Source organism: Phyllobates terribilis, unplaced genomic scaffold (assembly GCF_046119375.1).
Source record: "Phyllobates terribilis strain yellow unplaced genomic scaffold, ASM4611937v1 Scaffold_5__5_contigs__length_657084704, whole genome shotgun sequence".
NCBI lineage: Eukaryota > Metazoa > Chordata > Amphibia > Anura > Dendrobatidae > Phyllobates > Phyllobates terribilis.
Genome location: NW_027362765.1, coordinates 261985119 through 262008714, shown reverse-complemented (window position 1 = coordinate 262008714; position 23596 = coordinate 261985119). Strand labels below are relative to the sequence as shown.

Here is a 23596-nt window from a genome sequence, read left to right as displayed (position 1 = left end):
CTCTGCCTTTCTGATCGCTATATACACAGCATTAAACAAGTGCTATGTATAAAGTAATAGGGCGCGCTGACCATTCTTCCTCCTCCGTACCCCTCTGATCATGTGATAGCTACGTGTAGGGAGGGAACAATAGCTGCTGGGTCCTAGGAGAACCAGATCAGCTCTGCTATGCATCCAGGAGGCTGAATGTCCCCTTTAACAGGGACTAATGTCAACCCCAGTTACAGGGGAAATCAGATTTAAAAAAAAAAAAAAAAAAAGACGTATGTAAATGTTGAAATCCCCCCAAAAGATCTTTTATGACCTTATCGGAGGCACAATATGTGAAATAAATGATAGCTAAATAAATGTATGCAACGGTACATCGACACCACGGCTTCAGTATTAATGTACTGTCATAGACATTGTTCCATAATTCTCTGTGGTTTCTTTGGTCTACCATCAAACTACATCATCATGCAGTTAAGCATTGTTTAAACAAATGACTCTACCTCAACGAATAATCGGTGAAATTTCATCTTAAGATTCAATTATATCTTTAAAATTGTACAAAATGTTTTTGAATGTTAATTATTCGAATGTTAATTATTCGGATTGCCACATGGGGTCAGGAACGAATTTGGAACACATATTCAATATGCCACATCAAAGACAGTCCACTGCTCCGGCGGTAAGTCACCGATTCAGGCACCCTATATAGTCTCCCAGTATTTCATTGGAAAGTCATATTCAGTTTTTTTGTCATGACTCATTGACAACGAGATACACCTTATGGGTGTGATGTTAAAATGTACCTGTCATTATAGGTGACTTTTTAGTATATGTTGTCCTGTATGTGCGTAGATGAGGAATAACACTATTTCTGAACATTATATGACTTGTATTTGCATTTTCACCAGTTTTCCCCTATGCAGGCTCTATTTCTAAAGTTCTGTTTTCTCTTAGCTAGTGGGTGAAGAATAGCTGCTTTGATGTCTTCCATACGCAGTCCACAGTCCAGATAGATAAGGGGGTCCAGCTCTCCCATCTCTATAGCACTCCCTCTGAAGCAGCATGAAAGACATTATACAGGAGGACTGAGCAGAGTAGCTGTGAATCCAACACTGGGATGAGATAAAACACTTACTAGAAAGCAGCTGACCTGCCACTCACTCACTTTATTCCTCCCACCCTTCTCAACTGACTTTAATAAGCAGCTGTAATCTATTCCCTCAGTGAACTTGCAGTTCATCTCTATTTTATCAGTTTCGAAAGGTGAAAGATAAGTTTAGGTGGTGGAGGGAAGGAAAAAAATGGCTCATAGGAAGAGACTGTAGCACCAGGGCTGTGGAGTTGGTAAGCCAAAGCTCCGACTCCTCAATTTCTATGACACCGACTCCACGACTCCCTCATACATGGCTCATGTTTAAGTGATAAATTTACTGTAGCACAGATTCATCTCCGCTAAAAGTCCAGACCCTTAGATCAGGAATAGGACAGACATTTATAGGACATTTTATAACTTTCCCAAATTCTTATGAAAAAATATTCCCCACAAACTGCATTGAACTACTGCACCCAATTTATTATATATTTTAGGAGTCAGAGAGTTGGTCCATTTTATCCCAACTCCACCAAAATGGGCTCCGACTCCACAGCCCTGTGTAGCACGTCTCTGGTAAGATATTACAACGTTTAGTACATATTTCTCTGCAGTGTTGATTTATGAAAAACTTGTTGAATCTATAGTGATAGTAGGACATGTTTATGTGGGTTTTGTTTCTTTATATTTAAATTACCTTTTGTGAAAAATAAAAAACACAACTTTATTTAAAAGTTACAAGATCAAGTTTTTAAGACAATTTTTCAGTATGGCACATTTCTGTATTTACAGTTATCAGGCTTTATGTCCTTGGCATTTTACAGAACACAGTTCTGTAGAAAGTCATTCATGTGTACACCAATCATTTCACCGCAGTCCGCGTTTGGTCTTTTTTTTCCAACATTTCTTCAATACTTCAGCTGAACGAGAAGGAAAGGAATTTCCATAACTAAGTGAATTTAGATTGGATTAAGACCCTGTACTGTGTACTCCACTTTCATCATGGTCGGGGAAACACTTGTTAGGACTTTCTCACCTCGGATGAAACTTTGGGAGTATTGTTGAGTAAGGGCTGTATGCTTCCATCGTCATATAGATCATTTGCTGTGAATATAAGACAAATAAACATGATCTGCCAAACTTGGTGTCATTAAAAGATGTAAGTTAAATTATTAACATGTGCACAGACAGGGGAGTGTCAAAAACATAATGACACAGAACAATCCATTTATTTATGCTTTGAAACGCAAGTCATATAAAGAAAAAAAAAAGGCAAAAAAAACCTCCCATAATTTCTCAGTTGACCAGGTTCTTCCTATAATGTCTTTTTTCCTATCCATTGAACATTGTATGTACTTTGCAAACATGAACTGGATCCTAGTAGATCGTTAACTAGAAGCAACACCTTGTGCCCAGCTTCTTACCTAAAAGCCCCGTCACACTTATCGTTGTCGGGATCGTTGCAGCGTCGCTATGTGGGCGCTGGTGAGCTGTCAAACAGGCAGGCTCACCAACGATCAGGGGAGCAGCGACATCGTGGAAAGAATCTTTCCACGATGTCCTGCTCCTGGTTACGAGCCTGCTGAAACCGGAGCAGGCTGGTAACCATGATAAACATCGGGTTACTAGGGGCACACGCGCACCTAGTAACCCGTTGTTTATCATGGTTACCACTCTGCTACGGTGAGCGGGAGGTTACCGCTCACTTTAGCAGGCTCGTAACCATGATAAACAGCGGGTTACTAGGTGCGCGTGTGCCCCTAGTAACCCGATGTTTATCATGGTTACCAGCCTGATCGCTGCTCCCGCTGGTCATACACAACGATGTGTGCTGACCAGCGGGAGAGCAGCGACCAAAAAATGGTCCAGGACACTTTGCAGCGATCAGCGACCTCACAGCAGGGGCCTGATTGTTGCAAAGTGTCACACATAGCGACATCGCTGGTGAGGTCGCTGTTGCGTCACTAAAACCGTGACACAGCAGCGATCTCGCTATGTGAGACGGGGGCTTAAAGCAACGTTAACAAGTATGTTAGACAAAATCTTGTTCAGATGTTTGTACTTTGAACTTTTAATGATAGAACACTTCTAAGGACTGAAGCTGTCACAATGTAGACAAAACCCTATGTGAATACTTACTACAGAAGAAGGGATACTGATTAGGTCATTTAAAGAGCAACTTAGGGGGAGTAATATGACCTTATTTTCCCTCCCATTTATTTTGCTGCAAACTCCTTTAGAAGCTCCTTTCAACTGCTGCTCAGCCAGAGCCATACATTGCATTCAAACAATCTGAGTTTGGGACTTTCTGACCTTTAACCCTGGCTTGTGGAGCAGAGTGGCTCAGGGAAGAGAAGTCCTGTTCACAGATTATTTGAATGTAATGTACGGGATCTTACTGAGCAAAGGATAACAGGAGCATGAGCTGGGCTTGTGAAACGTGCAGTATAGTGTTTAGAAGAGGAGGTGGCAAAATAAGGTTATGAATATTATTACAGAAATGCATAACTTTGCAAAGGCTGATCAATAATAAATTAAAAAAAAAAAAGTTTAGTTAATCTTCAATTTTAAGAAACACATTTATCTGCTGATACATGTAGTGGGTACATCTTACAGTATGTGAAGTAACATGGGTCTCTTGTACAAAGGTCACCAAATGCTCTTTTAGTGTCTACATGGACACATATTAAATCCACATATCACTGCTATGTAAGGGTAAAATGCCACGGCTTCTTAGGTTTACTTAGTCATTAGAGGTGAAAAGATCACATAAATATCCCTCAAGCAGATTGCAGGAGCTTTGACTAGTGTTGAGCGATACCTTCAGATATCGGGAAATATCGGATCGGATTGGATCGGACCGATACCCAAAAAATATCGGATATCGCCGATTCAGATAACGGAAACCAATGCAAGTCAATAGGACACAAATATCGAAATGAAAATAAACCCTTTCTTTCCTTGTAGGTTAATTCTACATGAAGGAAAACAACTAAGAATAATGTAGAATGTATTACATGAAAAGCCGGCAATTCAGCAGCGGCATACACCGGTACCCGACAATTTACAACAGAAAGAATAGAGCTTCACACATAGATTAGATACATAGAAACATGTCAGTCACATATATATGAAGTACAGTGATAGTGTTGATTACTGTACTTGTCATTTAGTGTTAAAATAAAGGATTTATTAAAAAAAAAAAATTGGCGTGCGGTTCCCCGTAATTTTAGTCTCTAGCGGAGGTTAAGCAGACGGCTGGGGCAGATGTTTGAAGCCAGGGAAGGGGGTAATACCCACGGAGCTTCCCAGGCTACTAATATCAACCCCCAGCTGAATACCTAGCCTTTACTAGCTATTAAAATGGGGGACCCCCAAAAAAATGACGTGGGGTCCCCCCTATTTTAATAGCTAGCAAAGGCCAGGCAGACAGCTGGGGGCTGATATTAATAGCCCAGGAAGTGTGCCATGAATATTGGCCCCCTCCCAGGCTAGAAACACCAGCCGGCAGCTGCCCCAGAAATGGCGCATCCATAGGATGCGCCAATTCTGGCACTTAGCCTCGCTCTTCCCACTGCCCTGTAGCGGTGGCAGTGGGGTAATAGGGTTGGGGTTGATGTCAGCTTATAATGCCAGCTGACATCAAGCCCAGATTAGTAATGGAGAGGCGTCTATAAGGCACCCCCATTACTAACCCCATAGTGAAAGTTAAAAGAAAACACAAACACCCAGAATAAAGTCCTTTAATTGAAATAAACACACAATTCTTTATTGTTCTAAATTAAACCATACTTACCATCACGCCCATTCCAGCTGAAGCCAATGTCTTCAGCAATAAAAGTAAAATAATAAACCAACCTCATCCTTACCTTTCCATGGTTCCCAGGACAGCTCCAGCTCTCCTACATTCACATGACAGGCTGGATCGCAGCCGAAAGCTGCCATCCAGCTTGCCATGCCGCAGACACCGAGAAGCGCAGGCATGCTTGCGCTCCTCAGTGTCTGGCTTGGATGGCATCAAGATGAGCCGAGTACATGCCCAATGAACACAGCTCACCTCATGCACGTCACTGACAGCGTGGGAGAATTCTCCTGCGCTTGCCGTGAGCGCAGGACAATTCTCTCATGCTCACGGCAAGCGCAAGCGCAGGAGAATTCTCCCACGCTGTCAGTGACGTGCATGAATTGAGCCGAGTTCATTGGACATGATCTCGGCTCATCTGGATGCCGTCACAGCCAGACACTGAGGAGCGCAAGCATGCCTGCGCTTCTCAGTATCTGCGGCATGGCAAGCTGGATGGAGGCTTTCGGCTGCGATCCAGCCTGTCATGTGAATGTAGCAGAGCTGGAGCCATCCTGGGAACCATGGAAAGGTAAGGATGAGGTTGCTTTATTATTTTACTTTTATTGCAGAAGACATTGGCTTCAGCTGGAATGGGCGTGATGGTAAGTATGGTTTAATTTAGAACATTAAAGAATTGTGTGTTTATTTCAATTAAAGGACTTTATTCTGGGTGTTGTGGTTTTTTTAAATACTTTACTAGAAATTCATAGCGGTCATGTCTAATATTGGCGTGACCCCATGAATTTCGGGCTTAGGGCCAGCTGATAATACCAAGCTGGCCCTAACCCCTTTATTACCCAGTGAGCCACCGCTCCAGGGCCCTGTATGAGTTGGGTACAGCGCCAGAAGATGGCGCTTCTGTAGCATCGGTGTCTCTGCCCCTTGCTAGGCAGAGACGCCGTCCCTCTAACCTTCCCGCTCCTGGCGCGGCGTCCTCTAGCGCTTCTGTCCCCGCTGCTTCCGGCACGCGCTCCTTCCCCGGCTGTGTGCTTAGGGAGCGCGCGCTCCCCCTCTCTTAAAGGGACCGTGCGCGAAGTCCTAAGGAGTCCCCGGCCAATTGCCGGAGGACCTCCCATATATGAGGCACCTCATCCAAAATGGAGGTGCCCGAGCAAAGTTGTTTGCACTGTGTCTGATCTGTGCTTCAGCCCTCAGGTCCCACTGCTAGCCTGACTTCTCGTCCTGCCTGCCCGCTACCTGCCAGTCTGCTCACCTGGAGAGCTCACCTGTTACCTGCCGGTTACCTGTCTTGGCTATCTGTCCGCTCACCTGGGAGCATCCGCCTGCCTTGTCTGTCAGACCGCTCACCTGGGAGCGCCCACCAGTTACCTGCCAGTTACCTGCCTCGTCTGTCTGCCCGCTCACCTGGGAGCGCCCACCAGTTACCTGCCTCGTCTGTCTGCCTGCTCACCTGGGAGCACCTGCCTGTTTCCTGCCAGCCTGCCTGGAGACCCTGCCGTCACTTGCTGTGACCACCTTCCTGGTAAACCAAAAGCCTGCTACTTGCCCTGCTTTCTCGAACTGTGACCACCTGTCTGCTACCAGAGACTTCCGCCTGCTTTTTTTTAAAATTATTTCCAAACACTGTCACTGTACTTCTTATATATGTGACTGACATGTTTCTATCTATCTAACCTATGTGTGATGCTCTATTCATTCTGTTCTAAATTGTCGGGTACCGATGCTGAATTGCCGGCCGGCTTTTTTAAAGAGAGTGTCTTCTGAGCAGTTTGTCAGCTTTTGGACACCTTTGAAGGTGTTTTCTATGTGTTTTTATTTGCCTGCCATTGGTTTTAACGGTGGTCGACGGTGTTCGACAGTGTTCTAAGGTGTTCGACGAACAGTTACACGAACATCCTGGTGTTCGACGAACCGAACCCGAACACTACGGGGGTGGCTCAACACTAGTCATGTCCAATGAACTCGGCTCACCTCATGCACGTCACTGACAGCCTGGGAAAATTCTCTCATGCTGGGATGGCATTCTGATGACAGGCTGGATCGCAGCTGAGCGCTGCCATCCAGCTTGTCATCCTTCAGAGACACTGCAGAGTGCAGGCATTATGGGAACTTCCGATTCCGGTATTCAATATTCTAAAAGTATCGGAACTCAGTATCGGAACTCCAATACTGAAATATCGGGTATCGACTGATATTCGCGGTATCGGAATCCTCAACACTAGCTTTGACAAATATATCCATTGGGACCAGTGTGAGGTTACTAAAGGTTTACTTAAGCCATAATGCACTGCTGCAAGGCCTGCTACCTACCGTCATGGAATAAGAAAGCACACCCTTCAGTTCTATGATATTTTTAAGTAAAGCCTAAACAACTGTGTGCTCCACATCCATTTCATCAGTCTCTCACTTTGTTTTGGAAAAATCCTGTAGGCTTGAGATCTGGATTTTGATGTGGTCATTCCAAAACTTGGATTTTCTTTTTTCAGCCATTCAGATATGAATCTGGTGCTATGTCTGGGATCATTATTCTGCTATATGACCCAATTTCAGCCCTGTATAAATTGCTGGAGAAATGCTCTTGTATTTTTCTCAAGAATATGCCAATTTAAAGTGGAGTTCATCATTTTTTCATTGCTTGCATAGGTCCTTTAGCAGCAAAACAAAATTTAAATAAGTCATCCACCTTCATCCTTCACTGTTGGCAAGAGGTGTCTATGGTGAGAAGCGGTGTGCAAAAATTTAACGTCTCCTTGGTCCAAAGGATATTGTTCCAGAACTTTTGTGCTTAGCTCAGGTGTAAATTTGCAAAGGTGTCACAGATGACACCGGGGAGATCATGCAGATCCCACCCCTTGCTATCAGTTTGTCAGAACAATAAAGCTATTGACTGACAAGTGATGGACACGGCCGCAGCTGTTCCACTACTGGGCCAGTTATTAGGGAGATTATGGTATATACATACACTTCCACTTCCAGCTCATGGAATATATATATCCCGATACAGTCACTGTTAACTCCAAAATAACAAAAGGGAACCACTTGCTGCCACCACCAATCGTTCATACAGGCCGATTGGACACCCGTTAATATTTAATCCAGAAAGGTAGGCAGTGTTTATAAAAAAAAAAAATAATACAAAATAGGAACAAAACAATATGGTGTATATACAATTACATGAAATAAAAGGGAAAGAAAATGATTAAACTTGTGTAACGGAAATGGCTCAGTGTTTAGCGGAGGGAAGTACTCCTTAGGAAAACAGACAGAACTATAGCAAGCTGTAACTTCCGGGACTGGCATAACTAAAGCCCAAACAAAGCTTTTATTAGATCAAGGTTCTGCCCACATACCTCCCCTTGGTGAGCTCATATGGGGACTGGTTGCAAAATGTGCTAGGTCTTTTAGAAGTTTATGAGATCCCCAACTTTCAGGAGATCTTCGCCCCCTGGAGGTCCCAGGTGGTAAATATTGTCATAATGTTTCCGACAGCGATTTTACCTTTCTATAGAGATGAAACATGGCATGGATAGCATCATCTATTGGACGATATTAAGTTGGAGCAGTTAAAATAGCCCTACAGTGATGTGAGTGAATGCATTATGTTTGTCCCTTTGCTACAAACACCAAAAATATATCTCCCATAAATATCAGATCGATGCAAACCTCTTTATTCATCACTGCCCACTGGCTCCAAAAAGTCTGCGATCAGTGCTTTGAACAGACATATCTCGTGCTTTGGAAGTATAATTCTCTGACCAAGTAAACAAATTAGCTTCTTGGTGGTTGGTTCTCAGAGCAGATCTCCTGTTGTAATTACCTTGTCACTTGAGGAGGTCTCCTCTTCAATGGAGGTTGAAGCGTTAGCTCTCTCAGTTCCCCAGTTATAATTAATCCCATATGTTCAATGTGAGGGTGATATGTCCCTTGTCTGGAGATGTCTTTATTGATTTTAATTTGTCTCTTTGTGTGTGCAAGTCTTAATGAATGTAGCCCTAGAATACGATGTGCCAAATTCGTTATAGAAATGTGCGCCTCTTTAATGAATCTGGTGCATCTTTTAACAGTCATGCATCACTAGGGCAAACGTGGTATAAATTAAGATGAATTTGAGAAGTGTGTGTGGCCAAGTGCATCCAACAAAACATTTGCCGGAGCTGGACAGAGGGGGCATGAAAACGTCAAAAATTACCAAAAACTTGAAACATTTCAAGCAGTTTTACTCCGGGATTCTGGTAAAAACTGCTTGAGGACTCAACCCCAGGGCACTTACAAAAACCTGTGAGTTTCAGAATGTAAACCTTAGGTTTTTATCATATTCCTGAGCATTATGTGGTCTCCATGTGGCCTGTACAACAAAGATTTGACAAAGACAACCTATTTTTAAGCCCAGTGATTAGCTGCTATCACCAGGGACATCCTTGTCTGACACGTGTCAACTGGGCTTTCAAATATATAACCGGTCATTTAATTAATTGAGGGGACTTGGCCAATGCATAAAAGGGAGGTGACAAGGGTAATTCCCTCTGTGATGTCTATATGCCCTTATATAATCCTGACAGGAAAACACCTTTATTTGTCTTCTAATCAAAGAGAACTATTCTGTAAAAAATCAGAAACAAGTATATCGGGTGCCCAGACCCACCCAAAGAAAAGGAAAATGACTGAACATCTCAAGTAGCTAATGAGGAGTGTGGGGTTCGGGTACATTCTTCACAGCAAACATTACCTGCCGTCATGCCCTGCGGATGCTGAAAGTCTTTCAAACTTGCGGCCAATAAGATCTGAAGGATATCAGGCTACAAGGTAGAAAAGGAAAATCTAAGAACTATAATCAAAGTTATAAGAAACAATTAATAAATGATACACCTCTTCAGTGCACTACAAATACCTGCAGTCCTGAAAATAGCAGAGATCTCCCCTGAGACTGGAACTCCTGTTGGAGTTCACGTAGACCCATCACAACAGTATAATCCAGTACATTTACATGGGTAAAATCCAGGACTACTGACTGCGGCAAGGAATCTGAGCAAAGGGAGAAAGATGTAAATGTATAAATGCATCTATCTAACAAAATGTGAACATCAATGTCAGGCTCTGATATCATAACACGTTCATAATGGAGCAAGATCATCTGTGACAGATCACTTTTATACTAATCCTTATGGATCACAATGACTTACAATAGCAGGCATTCCAGCACAAAAATAATAAGATCAAAAGGGGTATGTTTTCTCCTTGTGGAGAGTGACATACCAATGTGAGGAGGCTTATAAGCCATGCAATGCTCCTCTGGGAAATTAAATATGAAAATTGCCTCTTGAGAGAGGAAGAGGACTAGAACTCTAGTGCCACCTATTGGCACTAATCCTAAAAGTCAATAGTGATCCTTTAATGAGCCTTTCCATACGAGTTGGGATAAAAGCCAAACCAAAATCTCAATTTGCAGACAAGGTGTTTCGGGGTATATTACCCCTTCGATCCCACTAATAAGCCTCTCATTGCAGCCAATTCAGATCTCATACTTTGCACTGATGAGGTGCAATACCTTAAAACAGCGTGTAAATTGAGATTCTGGTTAGGCTTTTATCCCAACTCATATGGCAATGCTTGTTAAAGGGTCGATATTGACTTTTAGGATTGCTAGCTTATAATAGGCGGCACAAGAGTTCTAGTCCTCTTCCTCAATGAAGAGACTATTTGCATAGAATAAAAATAACGAAATGGGAAGCGGATCCCATCCGAAACAAAATAAGAGTTGTCCACACTTTGTACATTATGTGCTCTGTGTAATACACACTGACAATTATAGGGGTGTGTGTGAGTTAAACAATGAATGGCCAATGAAGCCACGGACTGAATGACAAATGAAGCCATGGTACTTGACTTTCCGACGACCTGATCTGATAGCTAATGTGATTATTAGACAATCTTACCCCCGAAACGAAAAAAAAAATGCTATAAAATGCAGACCACTAGGTTTCTCTCTTTATGTCTTACTTGCTGTCCACTGCCTGCTGTCAAAGCAATCTGTCTTTAGCAGCAGAGATACAGAGACAGATTATAAGGGGGGGGGGTCCTTTATTTTTTTTCTCTGCTCCTACTCTTCAATCAAATCATATACAGGCATAACTTACAGGTGGCTTTAAGTTCAGGACAGGTAAGACAAATGGCATTAGCAATGTACGCTGGAAAAGAGGAAAAGGAAGTTCCAGCACCTATATGGCTGCAGAATGCTAATGGAGACAAACTGCCCACTAAAAAGGAGTGCATAGAAAGTTCTATTAAGTGCTCAAAAAGCAGTTTTAGCTAGTTGATGATAATAGCAGTAAGACCGTGCTTTTCTGTGCGGTTTTGTGTGAAAGGACCGGTATATACTTTAAAGGAATGTTCTCATCTGGGACATTTGTTAGATCAATAGAATATACCATAAACTTCCAATAGATGCGAGTCCCACTTCTTGAAAATAGGGCCCCCAGCACAAGGAGGTGCCTTTACTAGTGTTAAGCCACCCCCGTAGTGTTCGAGTTCGGTTCGTCGAACACCCGTGTGTTCGCCGAACTGTTCGTCGAACACCGTTAAAACCAATGGCAGGCAAACAAAAACACATAGAAACACATAGAAAACACCTTCAAAAGGTGTCCAAAAGCTGACAAACTGCTCAGAAGACATAACTAACACATGGAAAAGTGACAAGTACATATAGTCATGCGAAAAGAAAAGAGGTGGAGGAGTAAAAGGAGGGGGAGACACAGATATAGGCATGTCATGCCCTTCTAAAATCCAAAAAGTGAGAAGCCGACACGGCCAGTTCGCTCCTGCCCGTGCCACCTCCGTGTCGCCGGGTTTGTGCCAGAGCCGCGGTGAACCCTGATGGCCTGCCCCCCTCTCCCAATACTGGTGCCTGTCCGCTGGTGGGTCGAGCGAGCCCCCCTGTGGTGGAGGCAGCTCTAAGCTTTTTAATTTAAATTGTCTCTCTAATTTGAATGAATACACTTTAAATCCATTTACAAGGATCTATTGGAGGGCAAGTCTCATGCCAGCAGCCGCGTAATTCCAGCTCCAGTAGCGTCCATTAAAGCTGCTGCAGTTAAAAAGCTTTTATAAGGATCGAGCTCGGCTGTCCACCGCAAGGCATCCTACTGCCAGTCCCAGCCCCTATGCCTTGGGGTGCCTCCTGATGCTCTTCACTACGTATCCCATGGTCCCGAAGCATTTCCTTTGAAAAAATTAAGTGTCTAAACTACAGGTGGTGTAGCTTGCTTAACAGCCGGGATAATCCGCTGACTAGCAGACACTGCTACTAGGCACAAAGTATTTCCTGGGCTAGATGCAGTTAAAAATTTGTAATTCGATACTCTCGTTGGATGCTGAGAAAGCATTCCATAGAGTCTCCTGGCACGCCATATATGATTCTCTTAAAAAGCTTGGGGTAGGGGTCTAGGGGACCCTTTTATAGCCAAAATCACGGCCCTGTATCACAATACGTCACCTAGGCTGAAGATAAATGGAACTGTAGCACCCTGAGGGCTCGGTTGCTACAGACGTATTGCACCTCACCCAGAGGTGTGATATCTCACTCTCAGATAAGGATGGAGTGTGGATCAGGACCCGACACCTGCATGCATTACACCACATTGCCGTGGGGCAGGGCGACCAATATGCCCCTGAGATGGGCACGACAGTCCCTGTCCCTGGCTGGAGTGGGGGGAGGGAACACTGAGGAAGGGGAACCCTGTAGTGCAGGAGCAGGGAGGAAGCAGTTCCTGGGTGCATTGAGAAGGGAGTATAAAAGGTGGGCACCATCTTAGTTCAGTGCAGAGAAGTCTGAGCAGAAGTGGCAGGGAGCAGGGGCTCTGCATGAGCTCTGCTCCGGAGGCGGGCCTAGTAACAGAGGCCCAGGCCTGGAAGAGGGAGAAGGAAGGAAGAGGAACGGAGAAGGCTCCAGGAACGAGGAATGAAGGGATCCCAGGGGTGCGGACGGGCGAGTCGCCACCGCACGCCCGAATCCACCTGCGTGGAGGGGTCAGGCCAAAGGGGGAGACCGGTCCCCGAACTAGCGGAGGCAGGAAACGACCCTCAGCTAGAAACCGGAAGCTCTGACATTTTATGTGGCGCAGCCCCTCGCTACACCCGCTAGGAAGGCACCACATAGGGTCAGGGAAACTGGCGCCAAGTTTACCAAGAGGAGGCCCGAGGCAGCCGGACAGAAGTGTTGGTAAGAAAGGCCAGACAAAGGACACACAAAGGGGGTCCTGTGAAGTGCTCCAAAGTTATCTGGGAGTTGTCTGAGCCCCTCACCTGGTGAGCACAGTACGACGTGGGCAGCCGTTACCTGCAGACGTGGTCTGGATAATAAGAACTGTGAGTAAAGGCCCTGAACTGCATCACTGACTCCGTGTCGTTACTGCTGCTGCCCTGCACCATCACCCCCATCCTCCGCATACACTGCCCTGAGGCTATACTCCTCCCGTGGGGAGTTATGCTACGCTCTGCTGCACCCACAACACCAGCCTCAGCGGTCTGCCCTGTAGCGGCGGTTCACTCTGACCGCAATCCACGGGTGGCGTAGTCGTACATTTAAACATCAAAACCACATAAATAGTTCCGCCACTGGTTTGACCGCCCTGAGCCACGGAACCGGGTCGCCGCCACGAAGACTACAACCACCAGCATCCACCAAGAAGGGTCCGGCTCCGGGTGTCCCAAGGCCCAGGGGGTGCGTCAGAACATTTTCATCACCTTTCACAATCACCAATGGGACAAGGCAGGGATGTCCTCTGTCCCCTCTCTTATACATCCTAGTGACGGAGCACCTGCTCTCATCAATTCGCCATAACCCCAATATTAGGTGGATTGAGGTGGGAGGCACCGAGTACAAGTGCTCTCTATTTGCTGATGATGTCCTAGTATATATCACTCAATCACATATATCCATCCATGCTGTTATGGCTGAAATAGATCACTTTGTTACATGGTCAAATTTTAAAATCAATGCAGCGAAGTCTGAGGCCCTCGATGTCTCCCTCCCCAAATCCATATAGGATTCCATCCAGTCCAACTTTCCCTTTGCCTGGCCCTCACAGGGTATCAAATACTTAGGAATTCCTATTCATAGAGACCTCTCCCATCTATGTTATCTTAATTTTGGGCCCTTTATTGAACAACTCCATACAGACCACGGTTGGCAAGTTAGAACTGTAAGATTCACTACGTGAACCGCTGGTGTTTTGTGGAAAAGCACATGTACACTGCGTTCCAAATTATTATGCAAAAAGTGTTTAGGAGTGATAAGGGAAGAATTTGTTTGTTTGTCAGTTAAACTCATTGATGGTGATGTGTGTCAGGGCTCTTTATATCACTGTAAGCAATTGCAGACACCTGTGCTAATTAGTTTGGCAGGTGTGTCCAATGAAAGGCAAGACTACTTAAGAAGGCTCTCTCACATTATTAAGCAGCCTACATTTTCTGCCAAAATGGGAAAGAAAAAGGATGTGTCGGCTGCTGAGAAGCAACAAATTGTGGAGTGTTTAGGTCAAGGCATGACTACAATCAACATTGTGCGATGATCAGGATGAAGTGTCTTGGCAATCAAGAAGTATGTAGCTGATTCACAGTACACACGTGTGCGTGCTGATAAGGGCAAATTGAGGACTCTTTCCTACAGGCAATTACGTCAGGTTGAAAGAGCAGCGGCAAAAAAGCCTTGTCATAGCAGCAGACAAGTTTTTGAAGCTGCTTGTGCCTCCAACGTCCCCCGAACAACAAGATGCAGGGTCCTTCAGAGGTTTGCAGCTGTGCATACGCCATCCTGTCGACCTCCTCTATCCACTTCACACAAGCAGAAACGGCTCCAGTGGGCCAAACATTACATGAAGACTGATTTCAAAACAGTTTTGTTCACGGATGAGTGCCGTGCAGCGCTCGATGGTCCAGATGGATGGAGTGGAGGATGGCTGGTTGATGGACACCCCACGCAAACACGGCTACAGCGCCAACAAGGAGGAGGTGGAGTAATGTTTTGGGCTGGAATCATGGGGAGAGAGATTGTCGGCCCCTTTAGGATCCCTGAAGGCGCTAAAGATGAACTCCATAATGTATGTGGATTTTCTCAAACAGCACTTCCTGCCATGGTTCAAGAAGAACCGTGTATTTCACAGCAAGATCATTTTTCTGCATGATAATGCACCATCTCATGCTGCACATAAAACATCTGCATCTCTGGCTGATATGGGCATAAAAGGGGACAAACTTATGGTGTGACCCCCATGCTCCCCTGACCTCTACCCCATTCAGAACCTTTGGAGCATCATTAAAAGGAGTGTCTATGATGGCGGGAGGCAGTTCACATCTAAGCAACAGCTCTGGGAGGGTATTCTGTCCTCATGCAAAACAATTGAAGCAGAAACCATCCAAAACCTGACAAATTCAATGGACGAGAGAGTTCAGAAGCTCCTTTCGAACAAGGGGTCCTATGTGAAAATGTAACATCACCTAGAATAAAGTTTTGAGTTGAAAACTGTTTGATTTCAGTTTCTAACAACCTGCTAATGCTTATAATTTCAAAAATGACCATTTTTTTGGTCTTTATTAAAATGAAAAGGTTGATCGAAAAGTTTGGGGGATCTAAGAGTGTGGCAACCCAGTAGTCATGATTACTTCGAATTCTGACAATATGAGGGTCATGCTGCAGGTAGTGCAGCAAGAAGGCACTTATGTGTCTTGCGCATCTCGGAGCCCCAAAATTATTTTCCGGGCTAGATGCAGCTAAAAATTATTTTTAATTTTAAATCTGGTGAAGCTTTAGTATAGATGGCCTAATAGGATCAGTGCTGCACACTGCTACAAAGCCCAAATTATTTTCCAGTCAAGATACAGATAAACATGATTAGTAATTTGAAAGCTTAAAACGGTTGGTAGGGTGATTTTAACCAATCATCAAGCTTTTACTCTCCCCAGGATGACACAGGGGTAGAAAAGTCGTTTCGGATCCAGGATTTGTTCATCTTTATGAACGTGAGTCTGTCTACATTATCAGTGGAGAGCCGCGTGCGCTTATCTGTCAGCACACCACCAGCAGCGCTGAACACACGTTCAGACAGAACGCTGGCTGCGGGGCATGACAAGATCTCCAAGGCGTAAGTGGCTAGCTCCGTCCTTTTATCCAGATTGGAAGCCCAAAAAGAGCAAGGGTCCAGTGACACAGTCGTGGCTTCAATGTTTACTTGGAGATACTCCTGTACCATCGTCTCTAGGCGTTGACTGTGTCAGACTTCTTGTCTCCTCTGGCCTTGCAAAGGATGGGCTAAAAAAGTGGTGAAATGATTCCGCAAAATTGATGTTACCAGCAGATACTGTGGTTCTGTTACGGTTTGAGTGCTGAACACTTGACGGTCCCACGGCAAGTTGGAACTGTGAGATTCACTACGTGCACCACTGGTATTTTGTGGAAAAGCACATGTAAGATTCTGCAACAGTCTCTGCTGATACTCCTGCATGCGTGCATCCCTTTCTATGGCAGGAATAATTTCTGCAAATTTACTTTTGTACCGGGGATCTAACAGTGTGGCAACCCAGTAGTCAGGATTATTTCTAATTCTCACAATTCGAGGGTCATGTTGCAGGTAGTGCAGCAAGAAGGCACTCATGTGTGTTGCGCATCCAGGAGCACCAAGTCCCTGTTGTGTTGGTGGCGAGGTAACAATCATGCTTCCTTCCTCTGTCCTCTCCCCCCAACCTCGCACAACAGAAATGTGATCAAGGTCTCCCTCATCTGATGAGTCTTCCATCAGTTCGTCCTCCACTTCTTCCTGGGCTCCTGCACCTTCCTCACTAGTTTGGCTGCTACCATGCGCCCTGGTAAAACCGTCTCCCCCACCCTCACATGCCTGCCGCCTTGGTGCTGCCGACCGTCTGGACCTTGCAGATGTTAGCCCTTCCGCATACAACTCCTCCTCCTCTACTTCCTCCACCTCCTCTTGTGCCACCACCTGACTCCGAATTCTGTTTAACATGTGCTCCAGCATGTAAATCACCGGAATAGTCATGCTGATAATGGCATCGTCAGCACTAAACATCTTCGTCGCCATTTCAAAACTGTGTAGAAGGGTGCATAGGTCCCTGATCTGAGACCACTCCTCCAGCGTGATTTGCCCCACCTCTGAATCTCGTTGGCCCAGGCTATACGTCAGAACGTATTGCACCAGGGCTTGTCGGTGCTGCCACAGTCGCTGAAACATGTGCAGAGTTGAATTCCACCGGGTAGGCACATCGCATTTTAGCCGGTGAAGTGGCAGGCCCAACGACTTCTGTAGAGATGTAAGTCGCTGAGCTGCGGGATGCGAACGGCGGAAGTGAGCACACAGCGACCGTGCCCTCTGCAGAAGGCCATCTAGTCTGGGATAGTGGGCTAAAAATTGCTGGACAACCAGGTTCAACACGTGAGCCATACAAGGCATGTGTGTGACATTGCCCCGGCGAAGGGCCGCACCCAGGTTTGCAGCATTGTCGCACACGGCCTTCCCTGGTTTCAGGTCCAGTGGAGACAACCATTCATGAAATTGGTTCTCCAGAGCTGACCACAACTCCTCAGCTGTGTGACTCACATTTCCCAGACATTTCAATGTAAAAACCGCCTGATGACGTTGAGCCCTACTGCCAGCATAGTAAGGAGGTGTGCAGGATCCCTTCTGCGCAGTTAGAAAGCTTGTGGCATGACCAGACAGGCTTTGGGTGCAGGTGGAAGACCGAGAGGAGGTTGAGGAGGCAGAAGCAGTGGAGGAAAAATGACATAAAGAGGATTGACGCACAACTCGTGGGGACGGCAAGACTTGGACAGCAGCCCCTTGTCCTGCTGTCACCATAGTTACCCAGTGCCCAGTCAGCGACATGTAACGCCCCTGTCCATGCCTACTCGTCCAAGTGTCTGTGGTGAAATGCACCCTGTCAACACAGAGTTTCTCAAAGAAGCGGTGATGTTGTGTGCGACATGCTGGTGGAGCGCAGGCACACCTTTCTTTGAGAAGTAGTGCCGACTGGGCATCTGGTACTGGGGCACTGCGACGGACATAAGGTCTCGAAAATCCTCTGTGTCCACCAGGTGGAAAGGCAGCATTTCTGTAGCCAAGAGCTTGCAGATGGTGAAATTCAACCTCTTAGCTTTCTCATGGCTAGGAGGAAATGGTCTTTTACTTGTCCACATCTGAGGGACCGAGGGCTGGCTATTGTGCTTAGACGGGGTTGATAAGGGTGTCCCCGGCAAACTGCCGGTCTGTGAGGAAGATGCAGGCGGACATGTTAGGTTGCCTTGATCCAAAGGTGGTGCTATCGATGTCGGACAGCGCTCAACACCAGCTGGTGTTACCACCTCCAAAGAAAATGATGACCTGCCAATCACGCTGGCTGTTGCGGGTAAAGAGGTGGCAGGTCTGCGCCCCAAAACAGGTGTGACTGCTGTCCCCCCAGTCACAGAGGATGAAGAGGCCGCGGATGCACAAGATATGGCAGACGGTGGTTGGCCCGGCCGGCTAGGCCGCATTGTAGCACACTGAGCTTCCCACTGCAACTTATGCTTCATGTCCATGTGCCGGTTCATGCATGAAGTACTCAAACTATGTATTTTTTGGCCTCTACTTAGCTTTTGCTGACAAATGTTACAGATAACACGAGTTGGGTCATCTTTATCGATCTGAAAAAATGCCCAGGCTATGCAAGGCTTAGCACCCATGCGACCTGAAGAGCCACCACGACTTGTGGTGAGAGGCAGAGTTGTGTTTGAGGATGCAGTTGTTGACGTGCTTCCAGTACTACGTCTCTGTCCAGGAAGGCGCAACCTGACCTCGTCGTCACTAGCATCTTCCTCCACCTCCTCTGCTGACCTCATCTCTTGGCTGACTGTGGGTTGACAGTAAGTGGGATCTCCAACCTCATCATCATCACCCTGTGCGTTATCACACCCGTCGTCCTCAGAGCCAACCTGTTCCTGCCCTGACAAAAAACTAAAGTTGTCGCTCCAATCAGGTATTTGAGTCTTATCATCGTCTTCCTCATTGTCTCCACCAACAGGAGTTACAGTTTGGGAATGAGGGTCTACATTATGGTCAGAACCTTCTGCGTCTGGTCCTGGATCCGACTCAAAGATTCTGGGCATCAGTGCAGATCATTTCCTCGTCTGGATTCACAGAAGCGCTGGAGTCGACCTCTGATTCCCAGGCTATAGTATGAGTAAACAGCTCTGCAGACTCAACCATCTGTTCTACCTCATACTCAGACAGGCAGCTGGAGATTTGGGAGCTGTGAGGAAGCAAGTGCGATTGGGGTGATACCTTTGAGGACTGGAGTATTTGTGATGTTGAAGTTGATGTGGAGGAGAGCCCACTTAAAGGAGCACTTGATATCCGTTGAAGCACCTGCTGTTTTTGAGCCTCATCTGGAATTTGTAGCGATTGGCGTGGCCGTAAGAAAGGGATCTTATCACATTGTCCGCTAAAAGAAGTAGACATTTTAGTTTGGCTGGAAGATGATCTTTCTTCTGCAGATGTTACTGTTGCTTTAACACCTACCCCACGGACACAACCTTTTTTCCCCTTCCCAACACGCCCATTCCCCTTTCCACCAGCAGCAGGCCTTTTTCCACTCATTTTGGTGGTTAACTAATTCACAACTCTGGAGTTGTTTGCACAAAAAAACAATGGATGGTAACCAAGCAGAGCTGAGTGGCCAAACTGTGGTATTAGGCCAAAACTATTGGCTGGGTTAGATGCAGAAAAAAATTATATTCAATTTGCAACCTGATGGAGGTCAGTATAGATGGACTAATACAACAAGTCCCACACACAGCTAGAAGCCCAATATTTTTTCAGAGGTAGATGCAGAAAAAAATTATATTCAGTTTGCAACCTGATGGAGGTCAGTATAGATGGATTAATAGAACAAGACCCACACACAGCTAGAAGCCCAATATTTTTTCAGAGGTAGATGCAGAAAAAATTATATTCAGTTTGCAACCTGATGGAGGTCTGTATAGATGGACTAATACAACAAGTCCCACACACAGCTAGAAGCCCAAATATTTTTTCAGAGGTACTGTAGATGCAGATAAAAATTATTTTTAATTTGCAACCTGATGGAGGTCAGTATAGATGGATTAATAGAACAAGACCCACACACAGCTAGAAGCCCAATATTTTTTCAGAGGTAGATGCAGAAAAAATTATATTCAATTTGCAACCTGATGGAGGTCAGTATAGATGGACTAATACAACAAGTCCCACACACAGCTAGAAGCCCAATATTTTTTCAGAGGTAGATGCAGAAAAAAATTATATTCAGTTTGCAACCTGATGGAGGTCAGTATAGATGGATTAATAGAACAAGACCCACACACAGCTAGAAGCCCAATATTTTTTCAGAGGTAGATGCAGAAAAAATTATATTCAGTTTGCAACCTGATGGAGGTCTGCATAGATGGACTAATACAACAAGTCCCACACACAGCTAGAAGCCCAAATATTTTTTCAGAGGTACTGTAGATGCATACAAAAAATTATTTTGAATTTGCAACCTGATGGAGGTCAGTATAGATGGACTAACAGAGAAAGTCCCACACACTGCTAGAAGGCCAAATATTTTTTCAGAGCTAGATGCAGAAAAAAATTATATTCAGTTTGCAACCTGATGGAAGTCAGTATAGATGGACTAATACAACAAGTCCCACACACAGCTAGAAGCCCAAATATTTTTTCAGAGGTAGATGCAGAAAAAAATTATATTCAGTTTGCAACCTGATGGAGGTCAGTATAGATGGACTAATAGAATGATGCTATGCCCAAAAGATTTTACTTCACTAGGTGCAGTAAAAAAATTGGTATTCTATACACAGGTGGTATATCTTGCAACACAGATAGGCTACTCCACTGACTAACACACTCTGCAATAGGCCAAAAAGGATTAGCTTTGCTAGATTCAGCCAAATGCTGTGAAAAAAACTTGCACAGCACTGGCACAGACCTGCCTGGCAAAAACTGATAGGAACTCATGTAACCTAGTCCTGAAAAGGACTCCAATTACAATTAGTCTTTACTCCCACAATCTATCTATTTAAGAGCATAGACCTGCCTGATAAAAGTCGTAGGAAATGCTGTAACCTAGTCCTTAAAAGGACTGCAATCACAACTATTCCCTACTCCCAAGCTATCTGTAGATTTGTGCGAAAATTGGCTTGAAATTAACAAGGTATAGCGCACACAGCAACAGCGGTGCCGTCTAACACGCAGCTGCAGCAGTGAGAAAATGGTGTCGACGGGGAAAATGGCTTGGTCTTATAGGGCAAGGACATGTGACATACACTGCCAATGACACATGCCCTTGCTTGTGTGAAAAAAAGCACTTCGCTCCGTGTGTGCTCTGCTGATAGGCTGACAGATTGCACCTCCCCACTGCAAATGCGGGAAAGATAAAAAAAAAAATGGAGATCTTCATTGTTCCTGCAGAGATCCATCCCCTGCCCCTCCCCCCACCCCGCTGTACACTCAAACTGCGTATTAACATTAATTTTCATCATTACTGAGAAAAAATCCAGTTATGATTTTGGTGCACGAACAGTTATCGAACATAACCTCGAACAGCCGAATTTTTCTCAAATTGTTCGTGTTCGCCGAACGGCTCGAACACCGCCCAAAACAGCTCGAATTTGAGATTGGCGAACAGTTCGAGTAGAACAACGCTCATCTCTAGCCTTTACATATGTGGCTCTCTTCAATCAATTCTATGGTAGCTCCGAAAACTGCAGAGCATGGCAATCTTCAGAGCGTCTATAGAAATTAAGAGAAAGTCATACATGGCCATTGTTGACAGTGACTACCAGGGACCTACTCGTAAAGGAGTTATCAACTAATATGATATTGATTTTTTGAGCTACAGCAGCACCTTGATGTAAAGAGTGAATAGAGTACTCTGTTAAGTAGCTGCTCCTGAGTACTGCAGATCAGTTTCTATTCATTAATATGCCAGAAACATCCCAGATAGGAACTTCCAATCCAGTATTAATTTTGCAGTGATGTCATGTAGTAATGATCATCCATAGCATTTGGCTGTGCAATAAATTAACTGAAACCTATGCCCAAAATTGGTCAAATATTTCCATAGAGTTGCCCCAATATGAAGAAAGCTACATGAACTAACTTCATTTACCTGTACATGCTTTATCGTGAATAGTGTCCCTCAAATATTCCACAGCTGGAAAACTAAGACCACTCATGATCATCAGGGTTAAGCCATTTGGATCAATTACCTAGGAAAGGAAAAAGAGTGAGAAACAATTCAAAAGGGATATTCCAGTTTCAGCAAACTATTCCAATAGACTTTGTATTCACGCTTGGGTTCTTCTAGAGCTCTACTTGAAGTCATAGAATAGAAACCTTCATTACTTCTAAGGAATAGACAATTGTGCTGGTTATGTGGTGGGCGTGCGGGGACAGGACCGATTCCAAAACAGCTGTCACAGCTGGGTCTTCTCAGAAAGTTATGTACAAAGTAAAAAATGAATGTTCCAGTTAAATGAATGCAAGCAGTGATTTTGAAACTGAAACCCCTTAAAAAAAAAAAAGTATTTCTCAAATTAGAAGACGCACTCCCCCCTCCAAATTAGGGAGGAAAAAGGGGGTGCGTCTTATAATGCAAAAGGTACAGTATTTTACCTGGGGGGCGGCGTCGGTAGAGCGGGTTCATCGATACAGGAGGTTGGTAGCTGCTGTGGCAGGAGTGGGGCGATGCTACAGGCCCAGTCCTTTCTAAAGAATTCGGCGGTGAGCGGAGGTTCCCTCTCCTGTACATAGCCCTGCGGTGGGCTTCGGGAAAATGGCCGCCGGAGCATGCGCAGATTGAGATCTTGGGAGACGAGATCTCGATCTGCGCACGCTCCGGCGGCCATTTAACCTAAGCCCATCGCTATGGGCTATGTATGGGAGAGGGAACCTCCGCTCACCGCCGAATTCTTTAGAAAGGACGGGGCCCGCAGCATCGCACCACTCCTGCCACGCAGTCACCGCCAATCTCTTGAAGCAGTGACCCTGGCTCCTGTGACCCGCCGCTCCACTGCCGCCACCCCCCAGGTAAAACGGATTATAAGGCGCATCATTTTATTTAAGAAAAAAAAAAAAAACATTTTCTCCTATTTTCCATCCAAAAATTTGTGGTGCATCTTATAATCCGCAAAATAAGGTATATCCCTTGTAATGCTATGTTTTACCTGAATCTTAGGCCTTGCAATGGAAAAGCATAGAATGATCAGTGAAACAAGGATACCAAGAAGGATCCCATACTGGATTTCCCAGAATGAAAGAAAGAAGGTGACCAGGAAAGGAAACAAGTCAATTTCTGAAAAGAAAGTAGAGAAGCAGCATGTTAAAATCCACCTCTGTACAACATCCGGGCAACAACACAGCGCCCAGTCACTCCTAAGGGCCCTACTGTCACTATAAGCCTCTAATTTCACACATGAGTACAAACATAAAATATGGGGTCTTACTCAATTCAGTCTACTGGATCCAGTTGGATGAACACGTAAGTGGGCTGCGCTGCTGAAGTAAATCAATTCTTCAGAGATGATGATAAAAAGGCTTTTTATTATGGCCCCTCCTCATCCCGGTATGTATGGCACCCTTCATCCCTCTTCCTGGTTATGCATGGCCCCCCTCATCCTGGTATATATGGAA

General features: G+C 45.1%; 1 protein-coding gene across 3 annotated transcripts in view; it reads right to left on the bottom strand.

Annotated features, from left to right (window-relative positions):
* Positions 1-892: 892 nt before the first annotated feature.
* Positions 893-23596, bottom strand: part of SLC26A11 (solute carrier family 26 member 11) — a 52313-nt gene continuing 29609 nt past the window's right edge. Inside the window, exons 13-18 of one of the 3 annotated variants that reach the window (XM_073684122.1) lie at positions 23131-23258; positions 22074-22173; positions 9775-9908; positions 9613-9682; positions 2118-2185; positions 894-2001 (exon numbers count right to left, since the gene is read on the bottom strand). In XM_073684122.1, the coding sequence (XP_073540223.1) occupies positions 1990-2001; positions 2118-2185; positions 9613-9682; positions 9775-9908; positions 22074-22173; positions 23131-23258 (512 nt within the window). In that variant the 3' untranslated portion in view covers positions 894-1989. Of the gene's footprint in view, positions 2186-9612; positions 9683-9774; positions 9909-22073; positions 22174-23130; positions 23259-23596 lie in introns of all 3 variants that reach the window. The other 2 variants (XM_073684121.1, XM_073684120.1) reach the window with 2 other exon arrangements.